This window comes from Natrix helvetica (genome assembly GCF_964273705.1).
Source record: "Natrix helvetica genome assembly, chromosome: W".
Lineage (NCBI taxonomy): Eukaryota > Metazoa > Chordata > Lepidosauria > Squamata > Natricidae > Natrix > Natrix helvetica.
In genome coordinates this window covers 85,219,380-85,242,942 of record NC_138555.1, presented here as the reverse complement: position 1 = coordinate 85,242,942, position 23,563 = coordinate 85,219,380, and the positions used below count along the sequence as shown (strand labels likewise).

General features: G+C 49.5%; 1 protein-coding gene across 4 annotated transcripts; it reads right to left on the bottom strand.

The window, feature by feature from the left end:
* Nucleotides 1-1,157: 1,157 nt before the first annotated feature.
* LOC309400443 (eukaryotic translation initiation factor 5A-1) lies at nucleotides 1,158-18,395 on the bottom strand. 4 transcript variants are annotated; one of them, XM_081968943.1, is made up of 6 exons: nucleotides 18,254-18,395; nucleotides 11,733-11,922; nucleotides 6,851-6,955; nucleotides 4,872-5,003; nucleotides 2,772-2,855; nucleotides 1,158-2,662 (listed from the first exon to the last, which is right to left on the bottom strand). In XM_081968943.1, exons 2-5 carry the CDS (start codon nucleotides 11,895-11,897, stop codon nucleotides 2,793-2,795), a joined length of 465 nt encoding a protein of 154 aa, XP_081825069.1. In that variant the 5' UTR covers nucleotides 11,898-11,922; nucleotides 18,254-18,395; the 3' UTR covers nucleotides 1,158-2,662; nucleotides 2,772-2,792. The 4 variants fall into 4 exon arrangements, with proteins under 4 accessions (XP_081825069.1, XP_081825066.1, XP_081825068.1 ...); XM_081968940.1 differs by having other exon boundaries at nucleotides 2,782-2,855; XM_081968942.1 differs by having other exon boundaries at nucleotides 2,782-2,855; nucleotides 18,367-18,387.
* Between the last annotated feature and the right edge of the window lie 5,168 nt (nucleotides 18,396-23,563).

The window sequence follows — 23,563 nt, the reverse complement described above, 5'->3', positions numbered from 1 at the left end:
AAATCTTTGCTGGCTGGGGGATTCTGGGAGCTGAAGTCTCCCCCCATCTTCAAAGGGACACAGTTGAGAAACCCTGATCTGAAACAGCTGTGACATTCATGTACTTTGAAAGAATTCTGTCCTAAGCCAGCTCGGTTATACAGTATCTTTTTCAGATTAAATATTCTCTGTACTTAATAGATCGTCCTAAGGTTCTAGTCCTCAGAATATCTTCACTGCTCTTCCGTGAGCTTGTTCCGTTTATGTCTTAAGTTGTTTTTAAAAGGTTGTCCCAGGAACTCGACACAAGGTGGTGTAACCAACTCCTGAATAAATTGGAATATTATGGTATGTGTTTGTGTGTGTGTGATTTGGACGCTGTACCTGTTGAAACCCTAAAACTGCCTCCCCCCCTGCAGCATTCAGGAATTCTGGGAGTCGAAGTCCAGAGGCCATTAAAACATGGCTAACTCAGGAATTCTGGGAGTCAAAGTCCAGAGGCCATTAAAACATGGCTGACTCAGGAATTCTGGGAGTTGAAGTCCAGAGGCCATTAAAACATGGCTGACTCAGGAGTTCTGGGAGTTGAAGTCCAGAGGCCATTAAAACATGGCTGACTCAGGAATTCTGGGAGTTGAAGTCCAGAGGCCATTAAAACATGGCTGACTCAGGAATTCTGGGAGTCGAAGTCCAGAGGCCATTAAAACATGGCTGACTCAGGAATTCTGGGAGTTGAAGTCCAGAGGCCATTAAAACATGGCTAACTCAGGAATTCTGGGAGTTGAAGTCCAGAGGCCATTAAAACATGGCTGACTCAGGAATTCTGGGAGTCAAAGTCCAGAGGCCATTAAAACATGGCTGACTCAGGAATTCTGGGAGTCAAAGTCCAGAGGCCATTAAAACATGGCTGACTCAGGAATTCTGGGAGTCGAAGTCCAGAGGCCATTAAAATCAGCAAATCACACTCCCCCAAAGGAGGCGCACTGATGCGCTGACCAACAAATGATGCCATTCCCCAGCAACCCAGGGGATTGTTTTCTTCTTCCCCACCTCCCCATATCCTCCCCCACCCTTGAGTGTCTGGGCAGACCCTTCCCCTGGCCAGGCTTCCCCCCCTCCCTCCCACGCAAGACACACGACATACCCCACCCCCCAATGACACATTAACCACAGCCAGGTTTTCATATTAAACTTGTGTTTTATTGAGGTTGATTAACAAATGGGTTGGATTAACAGGGCGAGAGGGAGGGGAGGGGGCACAGCTTGACCTGTGAACAGCAGAGGAGAGTAAATAGGAACCAAGGAGACAGTTTTTTGGGGGGGGCACAGGGGAGTGCTAGTTGGTTTAAACCCCCCCTCCTCCCCCCCCCCACAAAAAAAATTTCCCTAACCTGAAAACAGCCTCTTGGGATGGTTACCCAGCACGAGGGGGCTTGTAGAGGGGGGGGGGGGCGATGCTAACTCCCACAAACGAGGGAGGGGCTCGGAGGCAGTTACAAGCACGGGAGGTGGGGGGGCACGAGGAAAGGAAATCAAACATGATTGACAGGGACCAGAGTATAACCCTGCCCCTATACTCCGCAGAGGGCAGGTCCCCGTCATTCCAGGCCCAGCAGGGGTCTTCCTGCCCCAAGGTTGCAGACAAAGGGGGGCTCCAGCGAGGAGGAGGAGGAAGAGGAGGGTTTAAGCCAAGCTCAGCAACAAGAGCGGGGGACACTGCCCCCCCAAAAAATATTCGTAGGTAACCTCCCAGCATGAAGTGACCCAGCGGACAGGGGAGGGAGGGAGACAGAAATAAAAACCAAACAGCCCCCAACCCACCCTCAATAGAAATGGGACAGGATTGGGGGGGGGGGTAGAGCACCGCAGGGCGTCTTTCTAAGCTGGGGGGGCTTCAGGGGGGAGGAAGAAAGGGGGCAGCTTCTCGCACCCCCTCCCCAAATTCTGCCCATCCTCCTCGCGGAAAGGAGGATGAAAACGCCGAGAAAAAACGACAAAGGTGGGGGAAAAAAGGGAGAGAACCGAAGAGTCCGTCTCTCTCTCCCACGATGGTTTTCTTCTCCCCCCCCCTCCTTCCTTTCTTCCTTCTAGCAGTTTTAAATATTCCCCTCCCCTTTTTTTTCTTTTAAGTGCACATTTTCCCAACTTCTCTTTGCCAGGAAAAAAAGAAAAAAGCAACAAACGGTTGTAGTGTCACTAGCGCCCGAGAGGAGGAGGAGGAGGAGGAGGAGGAGGAGGAGGAGGAGGAGGAGGGAGGGGAGGGGGGAGGAAGCTGGGCAGAGGGAGGGAGTCAAAACAAGGGGAGGAAATAATAATAATAATAATAATGATGATGATTACATCAGCATCCAGCTCTGGGGGAAGATGTTTATTTTTTATTCTCTTGCTTCGGGTGTTGTTGTTTTTTGCTCTTTTTTTTAAAAAAAGACCACAAAATAAAATAAAAAAGGCTTGGTTTTTCTTTCCTTTTAATTCCAAAGGGAGGATCCGGGGAGGGAGGGAGGGAGGGAGGGGGGGCTGTTTTGTTTCAAAGGGAAAGAGAAGAAGAAAAGGACAAAGAAAAGAAAAGGGGGGGGGTAGAGAAACCAAGATTTTGGGGGGTGCTTTGGAGCCCAATCTGACAGTCTGCGGGTTGCGATTCTCCTCTGCTTCATGACAAGTTTGTTGCGGCTGCGGCTGTTGCCTGCAGGAGAGGAGAGAAAGAGGGGAGTTTAAAAAAAACAACCCCAGGAACAGAAAAAAAGGACTCCAAAGGGCCACCCCCCCCTCCCATCCCTCTTCCCCCTCCGTACCTGGACTCACCTGTGGTTCCTTTATTTAGCCATGGCTTTGATGGCGACAGCAGCTTCCTCGGTCATTGCAGACAGAACGGTGATCTGGGGGGAGGGGGAGAGGGGGGGGGGAATTCAGAAATATAAGTAAAGACATTCAGAAATAGAAGAAATCCAGAAATAGAAGTAAAGAAATCCAAAAATAGAAGAAATCCAGAAATGTGAGTAAAGAAATCCAGAAATGTGAGTAAAGAAATCCAGAAATAGAAGTAAAGAAATTCAGAAATAGAAGTAAAGAAATTCAGAAATAGAAGTAAAGAAATTCAGAAATAGAAGTAAAGAAATTCAGAAATAGAAGTAAAGAAATCCAGAAATGTGAGTAAAGAAATCTGGGAGTAGAAGTAAAGAAATCCGGGAGTAGAAGTAAAGAAATCCAGAAATAGAAGTAAAGAAATCCAGAAATGTGAGTAAAGAAATCCAGAAATGTGAGTAAAGAAATCTGGGAGTAGAAGTAAAGAAATCTGGGAGTAGAAGTAAAGAAATCCAGAAATAGAAGTAAAGAAATCCAGAAATAGAAGTAAAGAAATCCAGAAATAGAAGTAAAGCCCGTCCCCTGAAACGCAGAGATCATAAAAAAGATGCTAGAATGTGCAGAAATGGATAAATGAACGATGGAAGTAAGAGACAGAGAGGAAACAGAGTATTATAAGACATGGAATAGGTGGCATAATTGGCTAGAAAAGAGATGTAAAATTAATGCATACCTAAGAAAACATAATAAAAGGAGATGGTATATATTCAGAGAGAAACAGAGGTGTAAATGTTGTATATATTCTATCAATGAGTAACGATGAAGTGAGGAGGTATATGTGTAAAACAATAGGCCTTAGAATGGAAATATCAAAATTAGAAGAAAAAAAAATACCGATCACGAAAAGCTGTAAAGTGTAACTGAGATTTTAATGTTTAAAAAATGTTGAATAAAAATTATTAATTGAAAAGAAAAGAAGTCTCTTCGACTCAATTTCTCAACCGTGGCCCCGGGAAGGTGGTGGGTGGACTACAACTCCCAGAACCCCCTGCACGCCTGCCTGCCGCCATCTTCCCTCCCTGTGGAGGATGGCTGGGGAATTCTGGGAGTTGAAGTCCACCCACCTTCCCGCTGCCAAAGTTGAAAAACAAAAAAACATCTTAACAACTTCACCGAATTGCAGTTTTCCCCCCATCTCTGGTTTTTGCCCCCCCACCTCCCTTTCCACAGGTAGTCCTCAACTTACGACCACAACTGAGCATAAAATTTTTGCGTGTCAAATGGTCGCAAAAGGAGATCACGTGAAACACCCACCCACCCCTGGGACGCTGCAACCGTCGTAAATATGAACCAGCTGCCAAGCGTCCAAATTTTGATCACAGGACCATAGGGCATGCTGCAACGGTCATTAAGTGTGAAAAACAGTCGTAAGCCATCTTTTTCAGGGTGGCTGAAAACCTGGTCACTAAACGAACTGTTTACTTATGTACATGTATAAAAGATATACAGACACACAGACACACAAACTTTCATTCTGATGCTTTAACTAAACCTGTAATGATTGTGTGAACTCTGTGGCCGCCATGCGCCAATCCCAACCTTGGCCACTTTACGACTTGTGGATTTCAACTCCCAGAGTTCCCCCTCCCCCCTCCTACTCCCTAGAGGGGAGAGATCCAGTGGTGGGTTGCGGGGGGTACGCCCCGGTACGGGAGCAGCAGGCCCCATTCTGGTACGGTGTTTCGGAGGGCCCACCCGAGCTGTGTTTGACCCAACGGGGCCGTTTGCACACACGCACACAACAGAGGGCGCCTGCACAACACTCCGCTGAGCAGCTGGAGCATTGTGGGCAGTGGGTGCGCATGCGTGCGCCCGACCCGGTCACAGCGTAGGGGTTGCGACACGACCCGGAACCCACCACTGGAGAGATCACAGAGGAAGGGATTACAAGAGAGTAAGCAGGCACAGAGTTGAAGTCTAGCCAAGCTGCCGGAGGAATTCTGGGAGTCGAAGTCCACCGGTCGTAAAGTGGGGACAGCTGGAGACACCCCCCACCCCCACCCCCCCGGGAGAAGGGGGCCGCCCCTCACCAGTATTTCTTCTCCGCTGTCGTATTTCTGTTCGATCTCCTTGCCCAGGTCTCCCTCAGGGAGACGCAAGTCCTCCCGGACATCCCCGCTGTCCTGGAGCAGAGAAAGGTAGCCATCCTGGATGCCAATAAGCTGCAAGAGGAAGAAGAAGAGGAAGAGGAGGGTGAGCACGGCGGCCTGGGCCAGGAGAAGCTTCCAAAGGCTTCTCCCTTGGGGAAAAACCCCGGCAGGATTCGAACCAGTCACACTTGTCAGCCGGGAAGGGGGGGGGGGGGTGAGATCCCATGGTTACCTAAAACACCCTTTCTTTCTCTCTGTCTCTCCCTCCCTCCCTCTCTCTCTATCACTCTTTCTCTCCCAGGCTCTCTTTCTCCCTCTTTCTCCCTCTCTTCTCTCTTTCTCCCCCCCTCTCTCTTTCTCTTCCTCTCTCTCTCTCTTTCTCTCTTTCTCTGTCTGTCTGTCTGTCTCTCTCTCCCTCTCTCTCCCTCTCTCTCCCTCTCTCTCTCTCTCTCTCTCTTAGAAATAGTTTTTATTAAACATTTTTACCTTTAAAAACAGGGGGGTAAACCCAACAAATACAGAAAAAACAAGACCAAGGTAACAATATAAAAAATAGCTTTTCCGCCTTCTGTATCGTCCTGCGTGCTTAGCCTTCGCAGGTCTCGATTCTACATTGCCTTCCTATCGGTTTTAAGTTCTGTAATAAGAAGTGTAATAACAGTTGTCCTAACAATTGTGTATAATTTTGTCAATTTCTCAATTTTGGGCAAACTTGGAAGACTGGTGGACTTCAACTCCCAGAATTCCCCAGTCAGCAGTTTCCCACAGGGTGGATTTTAAAAGAAAAATCAATAATTGTTTTTTTTTAATTAAAAATGATTTTTTTAAAAAATTTAAATCGGATTTCTTTTTATTCAAATTGGATTTTTTTAAAAAAAAACGTATTAAATGTATTTCAATCAAATGCTTCTGGAGTAAAAAAAAAATCTATCTAAAGATCGTTCTCTATTTAAGATATATTCATAATTCAGTTTATTCAGCGTGGAATGGAGCTTAGGGATACAGCAGGAGGCGGCCGTGTATATCCTGCAATATTGGGACTGTCGGAGGAGAAGCCGCGGAGGGACAGAGAAGGCAGCTGCTCTTTCAAAACTGTAATTTAAAAAATCAAGTTGATTTAAATCAAGCCTTTTTGCTAGGGATTTAAATCGTGATCTCAACTGACTTGATCTAAATCAAATCCCATTTCCTTGTCACACCATCTAGCCTATTTTTAACCTGTTTGTTTAACCTGTTTCATTCATCGTGGATGGTGGGTTGTTTTCCCACTTTGCTGGAGGCCAAGGTATGTTACGTCCACCGCATTCCCACCGATCGAAAATAGGTAATAAAGGTGGTCTAGACATATTTGGGGGACGTGGCGGCTAAGTGATTGAGACGCTGAGCTTGTCAATCAGAAAGGTGGGCTGTTCGGCGGTTCGAATCCCTAGCGCCACGTAACGGAGTGAGCTCCCGTGACTTGTCCCAGCTTCTGCCAACCTAGCCGTTCGAAAGCCCGTCAAAAACGCAAGTAGAAAAATAGGAGCCACCTTTGGTGGGAAGGGAACAGCCTTCCGTGCTCCTTCTGTGTTTAAGTCCTGCCGGCCACATGAGCACGGAGACGTCTTCGGACAGCGCTGGCTCTTGGGCTTTGAAACGGAGATGAGCATCGCCCCCAAGAGTCAGGAACGATTACTCTGACCAATTGCCCACCTTCAGAGGGCACCGAAGACATCGTAAGCAGCTCTCCCCCCTGGGGAGAAGCGCATCCCCCAAGGAAGGGCAGGGTGGCCTCAAAACCACAACTACGATACAACAACGGAGGCAGTTTAGCCATTATACCACACAGCCCAGAGACCTGCTTCGTGAAACGGGCAGCTTTAGACACTGGATAACCAAACCGACTGACCGTAGGCCGACCGCCAGCCCCGGGCACCTACCTGGAAGTCATTTCTCTTGATGTTGGGCACGTCCATGTTGTGAGTGGAGGGGCAGATATCTTCATATTTTTTCCCAGTGAAGATGTCTATGCCGACGAGATGCACCTAGGAGGGGGGCAGAGGGAGAGAACAGCTTCAGTAGGAGGAGGAGGAAGACTATAGATTACTTGGTGGGTTTTCTTGCAGACGTTTCATGACCCAACTAGGGAACGCCATTAGTTCTAGAAGGGAGTGGGGTTTGCAGAGAGGAGGAGGAGGAGGAGGAGGAGGAGGAGGAGGAGGAGGAGGAGGAGGAGGAGGAGGAGGAGGAGGAGGAGGAGGAGGAGGAGGAGGAGGAGGAGGAGGAGGAGGAGGAGGAAGAGGAGGACAGTTCCTGGGTGCTCTCTGAGCTTGGTGGTTTTCTTGTAGCTGTGGGATGGTAGGAGTGTGAGTTTTTTCCCCATAGATCAGAGTATTCTTTTCTTTTTCTTTGTTTGTCTGGTGTTAATCCACGCTTATCTGGGCTTCTCTTTTTATGGGTGATTTCCTTGCAGACATTCCATGACCCAACTAGATAACATCATCAGTGCTGGAAGGGAGGGGGGGTTGGCAGAGAGGAGGAGGAGGAAGAAAAATGATAACAACAACAACACTTGGGTATCTCTGAACTTGGTGGCTTTTTTGGGAGACGTTTCATGACCCAACAAGGGAACATCGCCAGTGCTACAAGAGGAGGAAGAGGAATACTTTGGTGTCCTTGGTGCTCTCTGAACTTTTTTGCAGACGTTTCATGACCCAACAAGGGAACATCATCCGTGCTAGAGGGGTTTGCAGGGAGGAGGAGGAGGAAACAGCCCCGCCTGGCAAAACAGCTTTTTTTTAAAAATTGTTTTCAGAAGTTTTCAGCATTTTCGTTGTCATTTATTTGTTGAACTGTTAAAGTTACCCGGTGTCATTGACCTGGCCAGCTATAGAAATTGAATGAATAAATGTATGAATTAAACTTAAACACCCCCCCCCCCAAACTCTGTCCTGGAGGGGCTCTACAGCACCCCCTCCCCATCTTAGTAGCTCTTGAAAGACCTGAAGTATGAATAGCTGCCGATCCTCAGACAGACAGACAGACAGAGAGACAAACAGACACATCTTCAGCCCATTAGGGAGAAGAAAGCTTAAAACAGACCCAAGTTCAAATCAGCAGATTGGTGTTCGAAGGCTTAGATTTTTTGCCTCTGAGCATATTCAAAGTTTTGGACAGATTGCTTGTCTCTGTGTAAAAAAATAAAATAAAATCCCTCAATCTCCTGGAAGATTTTGGCAGGTCTTTGCAACACACACCAAGTACACTCACGACTCCCCAAAAATAATAACAAATTGAAGACTTTGGGGTTCTATCCAAACCTTAAAATGTCCAAATTCCACCCAAAAAACTCCCAGAGGAGGAAGGAAAAAAAAGGAATGTATTAGTCGATTAAAGGCAATTGTATTCATATTATTAATGGTGGGTAGTTAATTAAGATGTAAAGGAATTATATCAACGTTATTAATTGTGGATAATTCACTGTTAAATGTTTTTTATGTAAACATTGGATTTGATGTTGTAGGTTGCTTACAGCAAAAGAGACCAACAGATGAAATGTGAAAGGATAACTTGGTTTAACTTTGAAGATAATTTAAATTAAGAGACGGAAGATGAAACGTTAAAAGAGTAAGATGGCGAATTTTGAGAAATGTATTTAGTGATGGAGTTGATGTTATTGTAAGAGACAAGAAATTAAGGGCGATTAGTGATATTGTTTATGTACTAAGAAGAAAATAATTTGAAAATTTAAAAAAAAATATGGAAAGAGAATAATACGGCTAAAATAGGAAACGGAAGATATGATGTAAAATGGATTATATGTATAGGAGAGGATGTAAAAGAAAATGATTAGGAGAACACTTTGTTCATAACACAAGTAAAAATTTGTAATTCAAAAATAAATAAAAACCGTGATATCAAAAAGAGAAACCCACCCCAGATGACGCCAGGAATTATCGGTGGAAGGAATTTCAGCCTGTGGATCAGATGCCTGAATTATGTACTTATATTTAGTCTGATAAACTGGAAATGACTTTTTGGCTCCTAAACAAGCCACAGGGAGGAAAGTTTCCAGAAAAGAAGTTAATTGCGCATAAAACGTTGGAAGCCATCGATATTTTAATGGCTGGATGGAAGCTGAAACTTTTTGGGCTCCAAGGTGAATGTTTAAAAAAATGGAGATTTCAATTTTTTTAAATGTTAACTTAATTCTGTCATTTAATTTTTAAAGTGGAAGAGGGAATGTCTGGGTTGGAATCAAAGTAATTTTCGTTATCCTTGCAGTTGCTAAATTAATAGCACGGCCGTTAAGTGAATATGGTTTTCCCCATTGACTTTCCTCATCAGATGGTCGCAAAAGGGGATCACACTGTGACTATCGTGTTCGTTCTGGTCGGTTTACATTCTGAAGCTCGCTCCGTGTGGCCTTGCCAACCTAATTGCCAATTAGTTCTTTGGCAGCGTTTCAAGGTGGGTGCTTATCAGCCTTATCCCGAAAGACTTTGGCAGACTTCGGTGGGACTCTTTACAAACTATTTGGGACTCACTAAAATAAAAAGAGGGTTTTGGGGACTAAGTGTGTGCTTTGTACTGTATCAGGAAGCCTAGGTAAGAACAAAACGGTCCTAAGTGACTTTTTTCAGTGCAGTTGTAACTTAGAACGGTCGCTGAACAAACGGTGGAGAGTCGAGGACTACCTAGAAATCTCTAGCACCGAAGGGGGCCAGGCATACTTGGATGCTGTGGGGTGAAGGAATTAAAATTTGACTTCAGGTCTCCAGAGAAAATTTTTTGTTGAAATAATCCTTACAAGTAGTCCTAAACTTACAACCATTCGTTTAGTGACCGTCTGAAGCAACCACGGGATGGACAAGAGCGACTTATGACTGTTTTTCACCCTTATGACCGTTGTAGAACCCCCTGTAAGTCACAAGAAACCCCTGCCCCATTAGTTGTTAAGTGGGTGACAGGTAGTTCTTGACTTACAGCTGCCATTCAGCCCAACCTTTCTGATGCATTTGGCCTCGTTTTACGACCTTTCCTGCCGGGGTGGTTAAGCGAATCCTTCCAGCTATTCAATGAGTTACATGGTCGTTAAGGGAATCTGGCTTCCCCCATTGGCTTTGCTTGTCGGAAGGTCGCAAGAGGGGATCGCATGACACATGGACACAACCCGGGACATGGCGACCGTCATAAATACGAGTCGGCTCCCAATTTTGAGCCTGTGACACCCCCCCCCCGGGACGCTGCGACCGTCATGAGTCAGCTGCCAAGGGACTGTGGGAGAATGTGGTCGTAAGTGTGAAAAAGTGGTCACAAGTCACTCGTTTCCCCTGTAACTTGGAACGAACTGTCGTTAAGGGCTACTATCATGGATCACCCAGGCCAGGAAGACCAAGGAGGGAGGGAGAGGGCAGAGGTCGCAGGCTGGAGGGCTTGAATGGCTCCGTTCTGACCCGCTCTCTCCGATGCCAAGACGAAAAACGGCACCAATGGCACTTTTGTAACTCAGGGTTGAGTTGTTGAGGGTCTTGGGCGCTCCCTCTGGGTTTGGGGGTCTCCTTGCAGACGGTTAACCCCCACCTCCCCTTCTAGCACTGATTGTGTTGTCTAGTTGGGTCATGAGATGTCTACAAGAAATGGGTTAGAGAACCCCAATCCTCCTCCTCCTCTCTCCTCTCCTCTCTGCAAACTCCACTCTAGCATGGATGAGGTTACCTAGTTGGGTCATAAAACGTCTGCAAGAAAACTACCCAGATCAGAGAACACCAAGGACCCCCCTCTTCTTCCTCCTTTTCCTCTTCCTCCTCTCTGCACACTCCACTCTAGCATGGATGAGGTTACCTAGTTGGGTCATAAAACGTCTGCAAGAAAACTACCGAGATCAGAGAACACCAAGGACCCCGCTCTTCTTCCTCCCTTTCCTCTTCTTCCTCTCTGCAAACTCCACTCTAGCATGGATGAGGTTACCTAGTTGGGTCATGAAAGGTCTGCAAAAAAGTTCAGAGAGCACCGAGGACACCACAGTCTTCCTCCTCCTCCTCCTCCTCCTCCTCCTCCCACAAACCCAATACCCTTTTAGCATTGATGATATTCCCTAGATGGGTCATGAAATGTTGACAAGAAAACCACCAGCTCAGAGACCACCAAGGACTCCACAGTCGTCGTCCTCCTCCTCCTCTCTGCAAACCCCCTTCCCTTCTAGCACTGATGATGTTCCCTAGTTGGGTCATGAGACGTCTGCAAAATAACCACCAAGCTCAGAGACCCCCAAGGACCCCAGAGTCCTCCTCCCCTTCTCCTCCTCCTCTCCCCAAATGTTTGCAAGGAGGCCATCCAGCTCAGAGAGCACCAAGGAGCCCACAGCCTCCCTCCTCCTCCCATCTTCTCTGCAAACCTTCCCTTCTAGCCCTGACGACGTTCCCTAGTTGGGTCCTAAAACGTCTGCATTCAACCACCAATCTCAGAGAGCACCAAGGACCCCACAGTCCTTCCTCCGCTCCCCCTCCCCACCCAAAGCACTGATGACGTTCCCTAGTAGGGCCATGAAACGTCTGCAAGGAAAAAGTACGGTCAGAGAAAACAAACTAGGTCCCAGAATTCTGGTCCTCGTCCTCCTCCATCTGGCCAGTCGCATAATCACAATCACACATTCACACACACACACACACACACACACAGCAGCAGCAGCAAGGGGAAAACACCGCTCGAGGCCTGTCGGGCACACGCAAACCCCTGCACCCCTGGGAGTTTCCCCAAGATATCCTTCCCTCCCCCCCCCTCCGCAGATGACCGACACCCACGGACAGCCCCAGCCCTTACTTTGGCGTGGCCGTGCTTGCCCGTCTTCGAAGTGGACATCTCCACAATCTTGCAGGGACGGCCTTTCAGCACCACGAAGCCGTTCTTCCGGAGGGCGGAGCACTGCATGGGGAAGGTGGCGGAGGCGCCGGCATCGCCGGTCTCGAAGTCCAGGTCATCAGCCATGGTGGATCAGGTGTTGTGGAAACCGCTGGTGGAGGGGGGGGGGAGAGAGAGAGGAAGGTCAGGACGGAAGCCGGCAGAGAGAGAGAAGGCAGGAGCAAGGGTCCCCTGGACGGGGCCGAGTCCAGCAAGGAAAGAAATCCTGCCGGAGGGGGAGTGAGCAACCTTCTTCCCGACGCCTCTGCACAGCCACGTAACGGTTGGCGCATCGCAAGCACGCCCCTCACTCCCAAAGGGGAGGGGAGGACGGTGCATTAAACGGCCTTGCATCGGCCACCTTAAACACTCAAAAGAGCCACAAATGTCCTCACGGGGATCCCCCACCCACCCCCGGTTCAATGCTAGAGTGGACCAGAAGTCCGGTTCCCCAACCATAGAGTCCCCTCCTAGCGCAGCGTCCTTCTCCCTCTACCCGTCCGAACCGAAAGCCCTTATCCTCTGTAGAGTCCGACCGGTGACAGGCAGCCGAAGCAGAGGGATAAAAGAGCCACAGGAGGCCCCGGAGCTGCAGGTTGCCAACCCCTGGCCTAGCAGGGACTCCTTCTTGAGCATGGGGATGGGCTAGATGACCTCCAAGGTCCCTTCCAACTCTGCTATTCTGTATTCAAATAGGATGTTATGACACACACGCGCACACGCACACACACCCCTGGGCTAAACTAATGGCGTGCGCCTTAGTCTAACTAAGAAGGACCGGAGGAAGAGGGGGGGGAGGACAGGACAGGGTATTTGAGGGGCTGCCTCCAAGAGGAGGGGGTCAACTTAACTATCCAAAGCACCGGAAGGCAGGAGAAGAAAGAATGGATGGGGAGCAAAGCAAGAAACCGATCAAGGAGGGAAGCAATCCAGGATGAAGGAGAGACTTCTCAAAAGTGAGGACAATTAGCCAGTGGGACTGCCTGCCACCAGATGTTGTGGGTGCTCCATCACTGGAGGTTTTTAAGGAGACACTGGGTAACCATTTGCATGGAATGGTTGAGGGTTTCCTGCCTGAGCAGGGGGTTTGACTAGAGGACCTCTAAGGTCCCTTCCAGCTCTCAATGTATGATTCCATTGCAATGGCTTCCCTCCTAAAGTTTCCCATCAATGGAAACCTTCACGAAAAGACTAGAGAGACCCTTGTCCAGAAAGGTATAAGGGTCTCCTGCTTTGGCCTGGGGTGGACTAGAGGACCTCAAAGTTCCTTCCAATCCTATTACTCTATGTTCTACACCCATCCTTTAAAAATGCTTCAGAGCCACCAAAATATCTCATGAATTCTCCAAATCTAGGCACTTCCCCCCCCCCACAAAACCCCCACCTTTTACTAAACCATAACGTACCAGTCAACTTAATTCCTGGTTCAGCCATGTTTTGTTTACAACCCTTTGAATTCAAAGCGTACAAGTTCACACGATCTTCTGAGGGGAATTGTTGGCAGGGGAATTCTGGGAGCTGAAGTCCACCAGTCTTAAAAGTGGCCAGGACTGGGGAATTCTGGGAGTCAAAGTCTTAAAAGTGGCCAGGACTGGGGAATTCTGGGAGTCAAAGTCTTAAAAGTGGCCAGGACTGGGGAATTCTGGGAGTCAAAGTCTTAAAAGTGGCCAGGACTGGGGAATTCTGGGAGTCAAAGTCTTAAAAGTGGCCAGGGCTGGGGAATTCTGGGAGTCAAAGTCTTAAAAGTGGCCAGGGCTGGGGAATTCTGGGAGTCAAAGTCTTAAAAGTGGCCAGGGCTGGGGAATTCTGGGAGTCAAAGTCTTAAAAGTGGCCAGGGCTGGGGAATTCTGGGAGTCAAAGTCTTAAAAGTGGCCAGGACTGGGGAATTCTGGGAGTCAAAGTCTTAAAAGTGGCCAGGACTGGGGAATTCTGGGAGTCAAAGTCTTAAAAGTGGCCAGGGCTGGGGAATTCTGGGAGTTGAAGTCCACAGGACTTAAAGTGGCCACGTTGGACATCTCTGGGTGGAAGGAGATCCTGCCCACTCAGCTGGTGCTGAGCCAGATGCTGGGTTCTTTGGGGTAAGGGGCAGGGAGAGCCCATTGCCTTCAGCAGACCCCCCAGCATGCTTTAGAATGGGAACTGGGGTGGGGGGGGGGCAGAGACAAAAGAGTGGCCAAATGTGAGCCTAGGTACATTTTGGCACTGCCTGCAATTTTTTCACCCATCAAAAGGAAGCTGCCAAGACACAACAGCTAAACCCACTTGACAGCTTTTCACTGAAAACTGTCTTCTCCCTAAAACTTTTATTTTATTTTACTGATAATTTTCAGGATCTCCCAGTGGTTCCCCCTCCAGGCCATCTCATTACTATTGCATACTTTAAAAAAAAAAGGGGTGTCCAAACTTGGGAACTTTAAGACTTGTGGACTTCAACTTTCAGAATTCCCCAGCCAGCCATGCTGGCTGGGGAATTCTGGGAGTTGAAGTCCACAAGTCTTAAAGTTCCCAAGTTTGGACACCCATGTACTAAAAGTACCACACCAGTAGTTGTCAACTGATGACCATAATGGAGCCCCCCCTTTAAGACTTGTGGACTAACCAATTTCGTTGTATACGCGATGTGCAATGACAATACAGGCTATACTATACTCATTTAGGTTGCTAAGGGAGACATCTGTTGAGTTTTGCCCTGTTTTACGACCTGCCTTCCAATTTTTATACATACCTATATACACATCTATACAGGTGATCCTCCACTTACGAGCGCAATTGAGCCCAACATTTCTGCTAAGTGAAACATTCGTTAGGTTTTTAACCCCACTTTACGGCCTTTCTTGCCACCGTCGTTAAGTGAACCACCGCCGTTAAGTTAGTCCCACGGTCGCTAAGGGAATCTGGCTTCCCCATGAAAGTCACAAAAGGGGATCACGCGACAACCCCCCCCCAAGATACCGCTACCGTCATAACTACGTCAGTCGCCAAGCGTCTGGATTTTGATCTCGTGACCACGGAGATGCCACAACGGTCGTAAGTGTAAAAATTGGTCATATGTCACGGCTTTTTCCCAGTGAGCGGTCACTTTAGGAGTACCTTTGAGCCAACTACGCTCTGGGTGAAAGAACATTTATTCCGCCTGCTAACTTTCTCCGGCCTCGGAGCCTCTCCGTTCACTTAGCCAGAAGCCTGCAAAAGTTTGCTTTCCATGCCATGCCAGGAGGCCAAGATTTAGCCAAGATCAAGCCAGACTACCTCGGTCCCACCTTCTGCTGCAGGGTTAACCCTCGCCCTGCTCTATTTTGGGATCCCCTGCTCCACGGTGGAAGCGGAGAAGGACTGCAGCTTCCAGGCAGCGGATTCTACACCGAAATCCAGAGGAGCAACTTCAGTCCGACTACTCTCCCAATCCACAAGGTGCAATTTCAAAATCTGGGCTTGTCCCCTTCTGTTTTGGGGGAATAAACCAGCCAGGATTTTGGGGGGGGGGGGGAGCTCATTCTGTGGTGTCAGCCTATGGTGTTTTTTTTTTCTTTTTAAAGAAACTTCTAACTTCGGTTTTGCAAAGACGGAGACTTTACACCCCAAGGATCCCACTTCACAAAAGGAAAAAATCATCTTGCCAACATGCAGATCAGATAATTGCCTCGTCAAGCAAACAAATCTTCCCTAAGGGCTTGAAAGGTCTAAGCCTACGACGAAACCCCCTCCCCCTCAGTACCCCAACCCACTCATCCCAAATGGAGCAAATGAAAGCAGAGCTACCCTTCTGGAAAGGCATTTCAACCCCAAGGCAGATTCTCCTAGACCCTCTCTTCCTCCAAGGCGGAGGAGGAGATCCGCTCGGCCTCCGGAGAGGAGGAGAGGGGCTGGAGGAGGGACAAAAGAAGGCCGAGCAGGAGGGCTTCAGGGGAAGCCCAGCCCTTCCCGACTTAGATGGGAGCTGGAAAAACCCGATTCCCTTCCCCGGGGCAGGCGCTCGCTCGGAGTCTCAGCCTGGAGTTAGGACAAAGCCCGAGACAGCGGCGTGAGGTGGCTGCAGACACAGCTGCCGGCTCCTTCTTCCACGCATCTGTCCTCCCCCCACCTGCCACACCAAGGAGCCCCCAAGAGCGATCATTAGCCCGCCCACTCACCCACCCACCCATTGCCAGAGACCAACCTGGGTCTCCTCTCCCACTGACAACCTGTCGGGTCATCGACTAACCGGCGCAGGCTGACAGCGGCTCCTCAAAAGGCCGTCAGCGGTGGTGCTGGTGGTGGCAGCCATCTCTCTCTCTCTCTCTTGCCAAGCGGGTGGCACCGGGGAGGCCCGGCCGGCTGCCACTGTCGCCGCTACCACGTGCTTCTGATTTTGGGCAGCGGAGGAGCAAAAGGGGAAGGGGGGAGGAGGAGGCAGGAAGTTTGCACCCACTTTGCTCATAAGGGAGAGAGAGAGAGAGAGAGAGAGAGAGAGAGCAAGGCAGCCATTCCGGTCCACATGTCAGGAGGGAGCCTCCCCTCGGCTCCTGCCAACCCCAAGCATGATTCAGCTAAGCTGCCACTGCGGAGAGACAGGCTCCGGACCACGTGACCAGCTGGGGGGGGGGGAAGGGGGGAAGGGGGGGAGAAGCTACTTTGAGGAGGAAGGGACCCCTGCTTTCGATCTAGACCCCAGCTCTTCCGCCCCCAATTCTTGAGGGTGGTAAACGTCCCCCCTCCTAAGAGTCCAGGCAGGTTCGGGTGTCTGAAGAGATTCTCCCCCATGCCTAAAAGTCTGCTCCGAGTTTGAATCCAGCTGGAGGGCTGTGCTGCTCCCCCACTCAAACGGCCCCCAGGGCATCGATCCGGGGAGAGAGGAAAGCCACTAACAGGGGGGCCATCATTAAGCCCCCACCCCACCCGCAAACTGGGCTGCAATGCAAGAAAAAGCCAAGCCGAAAGCCCCCCCCCCTTTCCAGCTTACTCAAACGCCCCCCTTCCCCTCACCTGATCCAGGTAGCAATTAGGTAAGTGGCATAAGGAAGGTGAACTTTTTGCCAAGGGTGCAGGCTGAACAACCCCCCCCCATCAAGGGGGGAATCCCGTAAGGGGGAGGGGGGAGACAAGCATAGTTTTTCTACCTTTAAAACCAGGGGGCCATGTTGGCTGGCTGGGGAATTCTGGGAATTGAAGTCTGCCAGTCTTCAAAATTGCCCAGCTTGATTGAAAACCCTGTCCATCATAGGGGGGGGGGAGAAGAGTTCCAATCCAGCCATTCCCCCTTTTTTCTTCTTTTTTCCTCCTTTCCCTGTCCAGCAAAGCCATTGCAAGATCTTTTCTTTCTTTCTCTTTTTCTTTCTTTCTTTTCTCCTCTCTCCCCTTCCAAAGAGTCACCCCAAAGGGGTGGCCTGACTCCCCCAAATTGCCAATTTAAAAAAAAAAGCCACCTTCCCAACTCTGCAATGCTCACCACCTCCACCCTAAAAACAAACTTTGGGTCCAGCTGGGCTCCCCTCGCCCCCCCCCACAAAGGGGAGGGGCCTGGTGGGCTTTCCCTTTAAAGGGCAACCACGTGCTTTCCCTCCCCCCTTCCCCACCCCTCAAAAAAAAAGAAAGAAAAGCCGGGCGTGGGAATTTGCCTCTTTTGGGGTTTGCACACAACCCACAAGCAAACCCCAAAGGGAGGGGGAGGAAAGGTGGTTTAAAACGTCTCTGTGTGTGTCAAGCCAATATTTGGGTCTGGGGGAGGGAGAAGGGAGGGGGGCTGGTCTCTGACTAAGCCCCAGCTCCTTCCTCGCCTCCTGGGGTCGCTTTTCCCCAATGACCCCCGGAAATCTTGGAAAGGAGGGGTCGCCTCCAATCAGGGCTTGCCCCCCTCCCCAAATTAAGGCAGCCCCTAAAGGGTTCGACCCAGGACAGGCTCCCTTTAGGCGACCCCCCCTCCCAGTTAGACCAGTCAGAGCCCTCACCCTCCCCTCCTCCCAAAGACCCCCCACCCCGTCCAAGGACTCCCCCCCCCCAAATTCAGGCACTTCCCAGTTCAGTTCAGGCCAGGCTCCCTTTAGGCGACCCCCCCTCCCAGTTAGACCAGAACTGGGCCCTTCCCCTCTTTTCCTCCCTCCCCCAAGTAGGGTCTTCTTCTTCTCCTCACGAGACCCCCCGCCCTTTTTACACCCCCCCTCCTGCGGGACTCCAGGGCCCATCAGGCGCGGCTAGGCCCGCTCAGCCGCCACACGTGGAGGGAACCCCCTCCCTCGCCCCCGCCCCGTGACTCAGCCGAGGGGGCGGCCGGTCTTCCCTCCTCCGCCTCCGCCGCCTGCCTGCTGGTCCGAGGCGGCCGCCACGCGGTGAGGCCTCCGGGGCGGCGCGGGCCCGAGCTCGAGGCCGCCCCCTCCCCCTCTACACCGGCCTTTCTTTTCCCCTCCCCCCTCCTCCTCCCCGCGACACCCCCACCGCGACTCGACTCGCCCCCCCCCTCAGCGACTCACCCGCCCGCGAGCTCAACCGCCACCGCCGCCGCCGCCGCTGCCTGCTGCAACCCAGCCCGCAGTGCGCACGCGCACTCGTCGCCACCTCTCGCGCTCCCCCCCCACACACACACCTCCCGTCTTTCGCGCTCGCGCCCCGTCGCCGCACGCGCACTGGCGACCGACGCCCAGAAGGGGGGAAGGAGGAGCCTCTTCTTGCCGGGGGAGGGAGGGGGGGAAGAGAGAGAGAAACGTCGCGCTGCGCCTGCGCCTAGAGGGCCCGGTCAGTTGTGAGCGTGCGCGGGGAGACCCTCCCCGCACGCGCATGCGGGATGGGGTGGGGGGAAAAAGAAGGGGAAAAAAACCCGCCGACCACCGATGGTTCAGTGCGCATGTGTTAATTAAAATTAAAAATAAAAAAAAAGGAGCGGCCAACTAGGATACGTCTTAATTAACTCGGGGGTTGGTGTTTGAGGCAGCGCGCAAGCGCATGGAGCGGCCTTCTTCCTCCCTCCCAACCCCCGCGGCCATTTGCTTGAGATCACGCATGCTCCTAGGCCGCGCACGCCTCGAGTTTGGCGGCCTCGGCGAACGCTCTCTTGCCACCCAGGGTGCGCATGCGTGCCACGGCTGGCGATGCCGAATTCTTCCCGTCCCGACGTACCACCGAGTGTGCGTGGCGAGCGGCCCAGAGCGGCACGGCCAAAGCCTTTTCCTTACCACGCCGGCCTCGGCCGCCATCTTGCCCGGGCCGCGGCCGCCATGGTTGCCACGGTAACGGCGGCGGCCTCCATTCCACGCCGCTCCCGAAAAAATAAGCGTTTTCAGATGAATAAGTTTTCCTTCTGAACGTGCAGGGCTCCGTGACGCCCGATTCGTTACAATTTAAGCAAACCCTTCCTTAACCGACTCGGTATGTGCCCGGGGGGTGGGGGCATGGACTCCAAGTCCCATGCTTCCCAGCCGAGGCAACAGAGGTCTATGTCATGGCGAGGGGGTCCTGACGGCGATTTTTGGAGCCCAGAAGCGCTGCCACCCTTGGAGCCGGAGCCGGAGCCGGAGCCGTCATAAAGCCGTAATTCTGTCTAAAATCAAATAAAAATATTTTAGGTTTATTTAGGCAGGAAAGTTGGTGCCAGGCCCATAAGGCAATGCCAACCTTCCAGGCCTGCCTCTGCCTCTGAAAGGGGTTAGGACTACAAAACCCATGCTCCCTGGCCGGCACCAGGCCTTGAAGTGGTGCATTAGGGTTGAAGTGGGGTTCCAGGACCCCTGCCCTGCCCACCAACCCAAACCAAGGCAGGGAGGGGAACAGGGGCTTTCGGGCTGCAACTATTGCCCCCCCCCCCCCCAGTGAAAGTCACAGAGTATGGACTTCAAAAGACAACAAAACCCATGTTAACCAGCTAGTGCAACAGTATTCCAAAAACCATGTCACCGGTATTACAAAGTCCATCCTCTGCAGCTCTCAAGAGGGATGGACTTTGTGATACTTGAAAGGATGCTTGAACGTTGTACTTGTTGGCAGTATTACAAAGTCCATCCGCCATGGCTCTCAAGAGGGATGGACTTTGTGATACTTGAAACATGGGTTTTGCAATACTGTTGCATACTGGCTAATTAGCGTGGCTTTCCTTGTATTACAAAGCCCATCTGCTATGGCTCTCAAGAGGGATGGACTTTGTGATACTTGAAACATGGGTTTTATAATACTGTTGCCCTGGCTAATTAACATGGCTTTTCTTGTATTACAAAGCCCATCCTCTGGCTCCTACAAGTCAGCCTTCTTACCCCGAGAAAAGGGCAGGGGTCTTGCCCTTGCCCCACACCCCTCCTCTTCCCCCAACCCTCCCACCCCAAAAAATCTTGCTATATTTGGGTCATGTTCTCCCTGCCCGCCTCGCAGGGTTGTTGTGGGAAAAATACGTGGAAAGATTCCTCTATTGTTTGATTGATTGTGGTCACCAGGGAATTGGGGTACTTTTATTACTGTTGGTATGTTTTTATTTTTTGTAAACTGCCCGTAGTCACTCAGGGAGTGGGCTTCCATATAAATTATCTAAATAAATATTTATTATACAGCACATTGGCATCATATTCCAGTAAAAACACAAAGCACAGGAAGCAAAATCTGAAATCTTAACGGGACGATTACAAATGTTATATCCAAGTTGCAAATGTCATTTTTTTATTTCATTTCTCCCAGCCAAATACAGATAATTCTGGACCGAGAACCACAATCGACACTTCTGTTGCTAAGTGAGACAGTTGTTAAGTGCGTTTCCCCCCATTTTACGACCTTTCTTGCCACAGTTGTTAAGTGAATCATTGCAGTGGTTACATTAGCACGGTTGTTAAGTGAATCTGGCTTCCTCATTTGCTGGTCTGAAGGTTGCTAAAAGGGACCACCTGGCCCCAGGATACGGCAACCGTCATAAATACGAGTCAGTTGCCAAGCGGCTAAATTTTGCTCATGTGACTTTTGGGCAGGCTGCAACTGTCATAAATGCGAGGAACAGTCATAAGTCACTTTTTTCAGTGTCGTCGTAACTTTGAACAGTCCCTAAACGACTGTTGTAAAGTCGAGGACTATCTATAATAAATAAAAATAAATCTAAATGAATAAATAAATTAGTAACCCTCTGAGTTACTTTATAAGAAAGGATAGAAATGTAATCACTGAAATTTGTCTTTGGCATCCTTAACATGTTGCTTCTACAGGCAGTCCTCGACTTACAACGGTTCTTTTAGCGACCAATGTTATAACAGCACTGAAAAACGGGACTTGTGACCATTTTTCACACTTAACAACCGTTGTGTCATCCCCATGGTCACCTGATCAAAATTCAGGTGACTTGGCAACTGTCTCATATTTATGACGGTCACAAAGTCCCGGGGCAGGCGGTCACGTGAGACCTTCTGAACAGCCAAGTCAGGATTCGCTTAACAACCGTGTGACTAACTTAGCAAACGCATGGATTCGCTTAACAACCTTGGCAAGAAAAAAAAATGGTAAAATGGGGCAAAGTCACTTCACGAACGTTTCAGTTAGCGATATAAAATCTGGGCTCAATTGTGGTCATAACTCAAGGACTGTCTGTCTATGAGGGCGCCACAGGCCATGCGTCATTTCCACCCTTTTGCCCCTTCCAACAATGGAGCGTGTCAAAAGTACAGGTGGAAAATCAGGACTGCAGGTTGCCCCTCTGGACAGCAGGGGGCAGAGTCTGCCAGCCAGCAGGGCCTGCCAGGTAAACGGGCACCAGTCAAAATCCAGATTGGAAGTGGGCACCGTGTGGCAACAACGCCTGTGCCCCATTCGCTGCATGTTGTGCGGAGTTAGCCAGCAAAATTGGCATAATGGAATAAGCCATAATCAAATCACCCTGCCATGGAAACTGAGCTAGTTGGCATCTGTCTTCACGCAGTGCTCGACTTCCAATTAACCCCCAAATTTCCGTTGCTAAGTGAGACCGTGGTTAAACGTGAGTTTTGCCCCCGTTTTGCAAACTTTCTGGCCACCGTTGTTAAGAAAACAGCCTGCAGGTGTTCGTTTATTTTTTAAAAAAAAGGTATATTTGCCACCTAACTGGAACGTTGGCGACTCCTAAAAGCATCATAGAAAAGAAATTTCAAATAATAATAAAATAAGTGAGTAACACGGTCGTTGCATGAATTCAGCTTCCCCATTGACTTTGCTTGCTAGAAGGTCGCAAAAGGGGATCGCAGGAAATCCCTCCCCGGGACGCCGTGACCGTCATAAATATGAGTCTTGAATTTTGATCACAGGGATTCTGTGACGGTTGTAAGTGTGAAAAACAGTCCTCTTTTTTTTTTCAGTGCCGTTGTAACTTGCCTGGCACGAAAGACCCTCTTGTATTAACCGCCAATCACAGATATTTTGGGGAGCCTAGCAAGTTGGCTGTGCGTGTGTATGTATGTATGTATGTTGCAGCATAACTCTGGAAGACCACAAAGAATTTCAACCAAAGTTGGTACAGAGATGACTTACTCTCTGGAGAAAAATATTGTGGGGGTAAGAAGAAGGAGAAGATGGCAACAGCAAGAAGAAGGAAAAGGAGAAAAGAAGAAAAGAAGAAGAAGAGGAGAAGAAGAAGAAAACAAGAAGAGAAGAAAACAACAAGAAGAAAAGGAGGAGGAGGAAAAAACAAGAAGAAAGCAAGAAGAGAAGAAGAAAAGGAGGAGGAGAATAAAACAAGAAGAGAAGAAGATGAAGAAAAGAAGAGGAGAATGAGAAGAAAACAAGAAGAGGAGAAGAAAACGAAGAGGAGAAGAAGAGGGGAAGAAAACAAGAAGAAAACAAGAAGAAGAAAAGAAGGAGGAGAAAACAAGAAAATGAGAAGAAGAAGAGAAGAAAACAAGGAGAAGGAGAAAAAGGAGGAGGAGGAGGAGGAGGAGAAAACAAGAAGAAAACAAGAAGGGAAGAAAAAGAAGAGAAGAAGAAAACAAGAACAAGAAAAGAGAAGAAAAGAAGAAGAAGGAGAAGGAGAAAAGGAGGAGGAGGAGGAGAAAACAAGAAGAAAACAAGAAGAAAAGAACAGAAGAAGAAAACAACAAGAAGAAGAAAGGAAGAAGAAGATGTAGGGTCCTGGAGCTTGCTTGTTGTCTTGCAGACATTTCATGACCCAACTAGCTAACATCCTCAGTGCTAGAAGGAAGGAGAGAGGGGCGTCTGTGTTTTGATGGAGGAGAAGGAGTAAGCAGTGGAGGAGAGGAAGAGGAAGAGGAGGAGGAAGAGAAGGAGGAGGACGACTGAGGGCTCCTTCCTTTCCCATCTGAACTGGGTGGTTTGCATCCCCCTCTCAGGTCTTGGCTGCCCCCCACCCTTTTAATGCACCCGAGAACAGATTTACACAATTCACACAACCGTGACCGCACCAGCACAAAAACTGTTGTTACAGCTAATCCTCCACACCGTAGCAGAAACAACTTCGTTACACACAGCCTCTCCAGAACGGAACAGCAAAGCAACCCAGGAGTAAAAGAAAAGGAAAAAAAAAACCACCGACATTTATCTGCGACCCAAGAGCCTGCCTTCTCCTCCTGGCTACACCAACTCTACTCTCAATCTTTTCCTCTGTGTAGCGCCTACTACTACGAGGAGATCAAAGCCCCTGGGGATGGAAGCCAAAAACTCAGGGGGGGAAATACATTTCCAGCAGTTATCGGGTGCAATTTACAGCCACTCTTAAAGTTACCAACATTTCCCTGACTTGCTAGGGGTCCCACCGAGGCTACTACCACCACCGTATGAACTCCTAGTTGTGGTGTGTTGAGGAGTGGACAGGCGTGTGACTCTTTAAAAAAACC

Bases quoted from the DNA above. Each gene is read 5' to 3' on its own strand.
- LOC309400443 (XM_081968943.1), bottom strand. From the start codon at position 11,897: ATGGCTGATGACCTGGACTTCGAGACCGGCGATGCCGGCGCCTCCGCC. The intron at 6,956-11,732 runs GTAAGGGCTGGG...CCCCCCTCCTAG, and splicing joins GCAAGCACGGCCACGCCAAA to GTGCATCTCGTCGGCATAGA. The intron at 2,856-4,871 runs GTGAGGGGCGGC...CCCTCCCCCCAG, and splicing joins ACAGCGGAGAAGAAATACTG to ATCACCGTTCTGTCTGCAAT.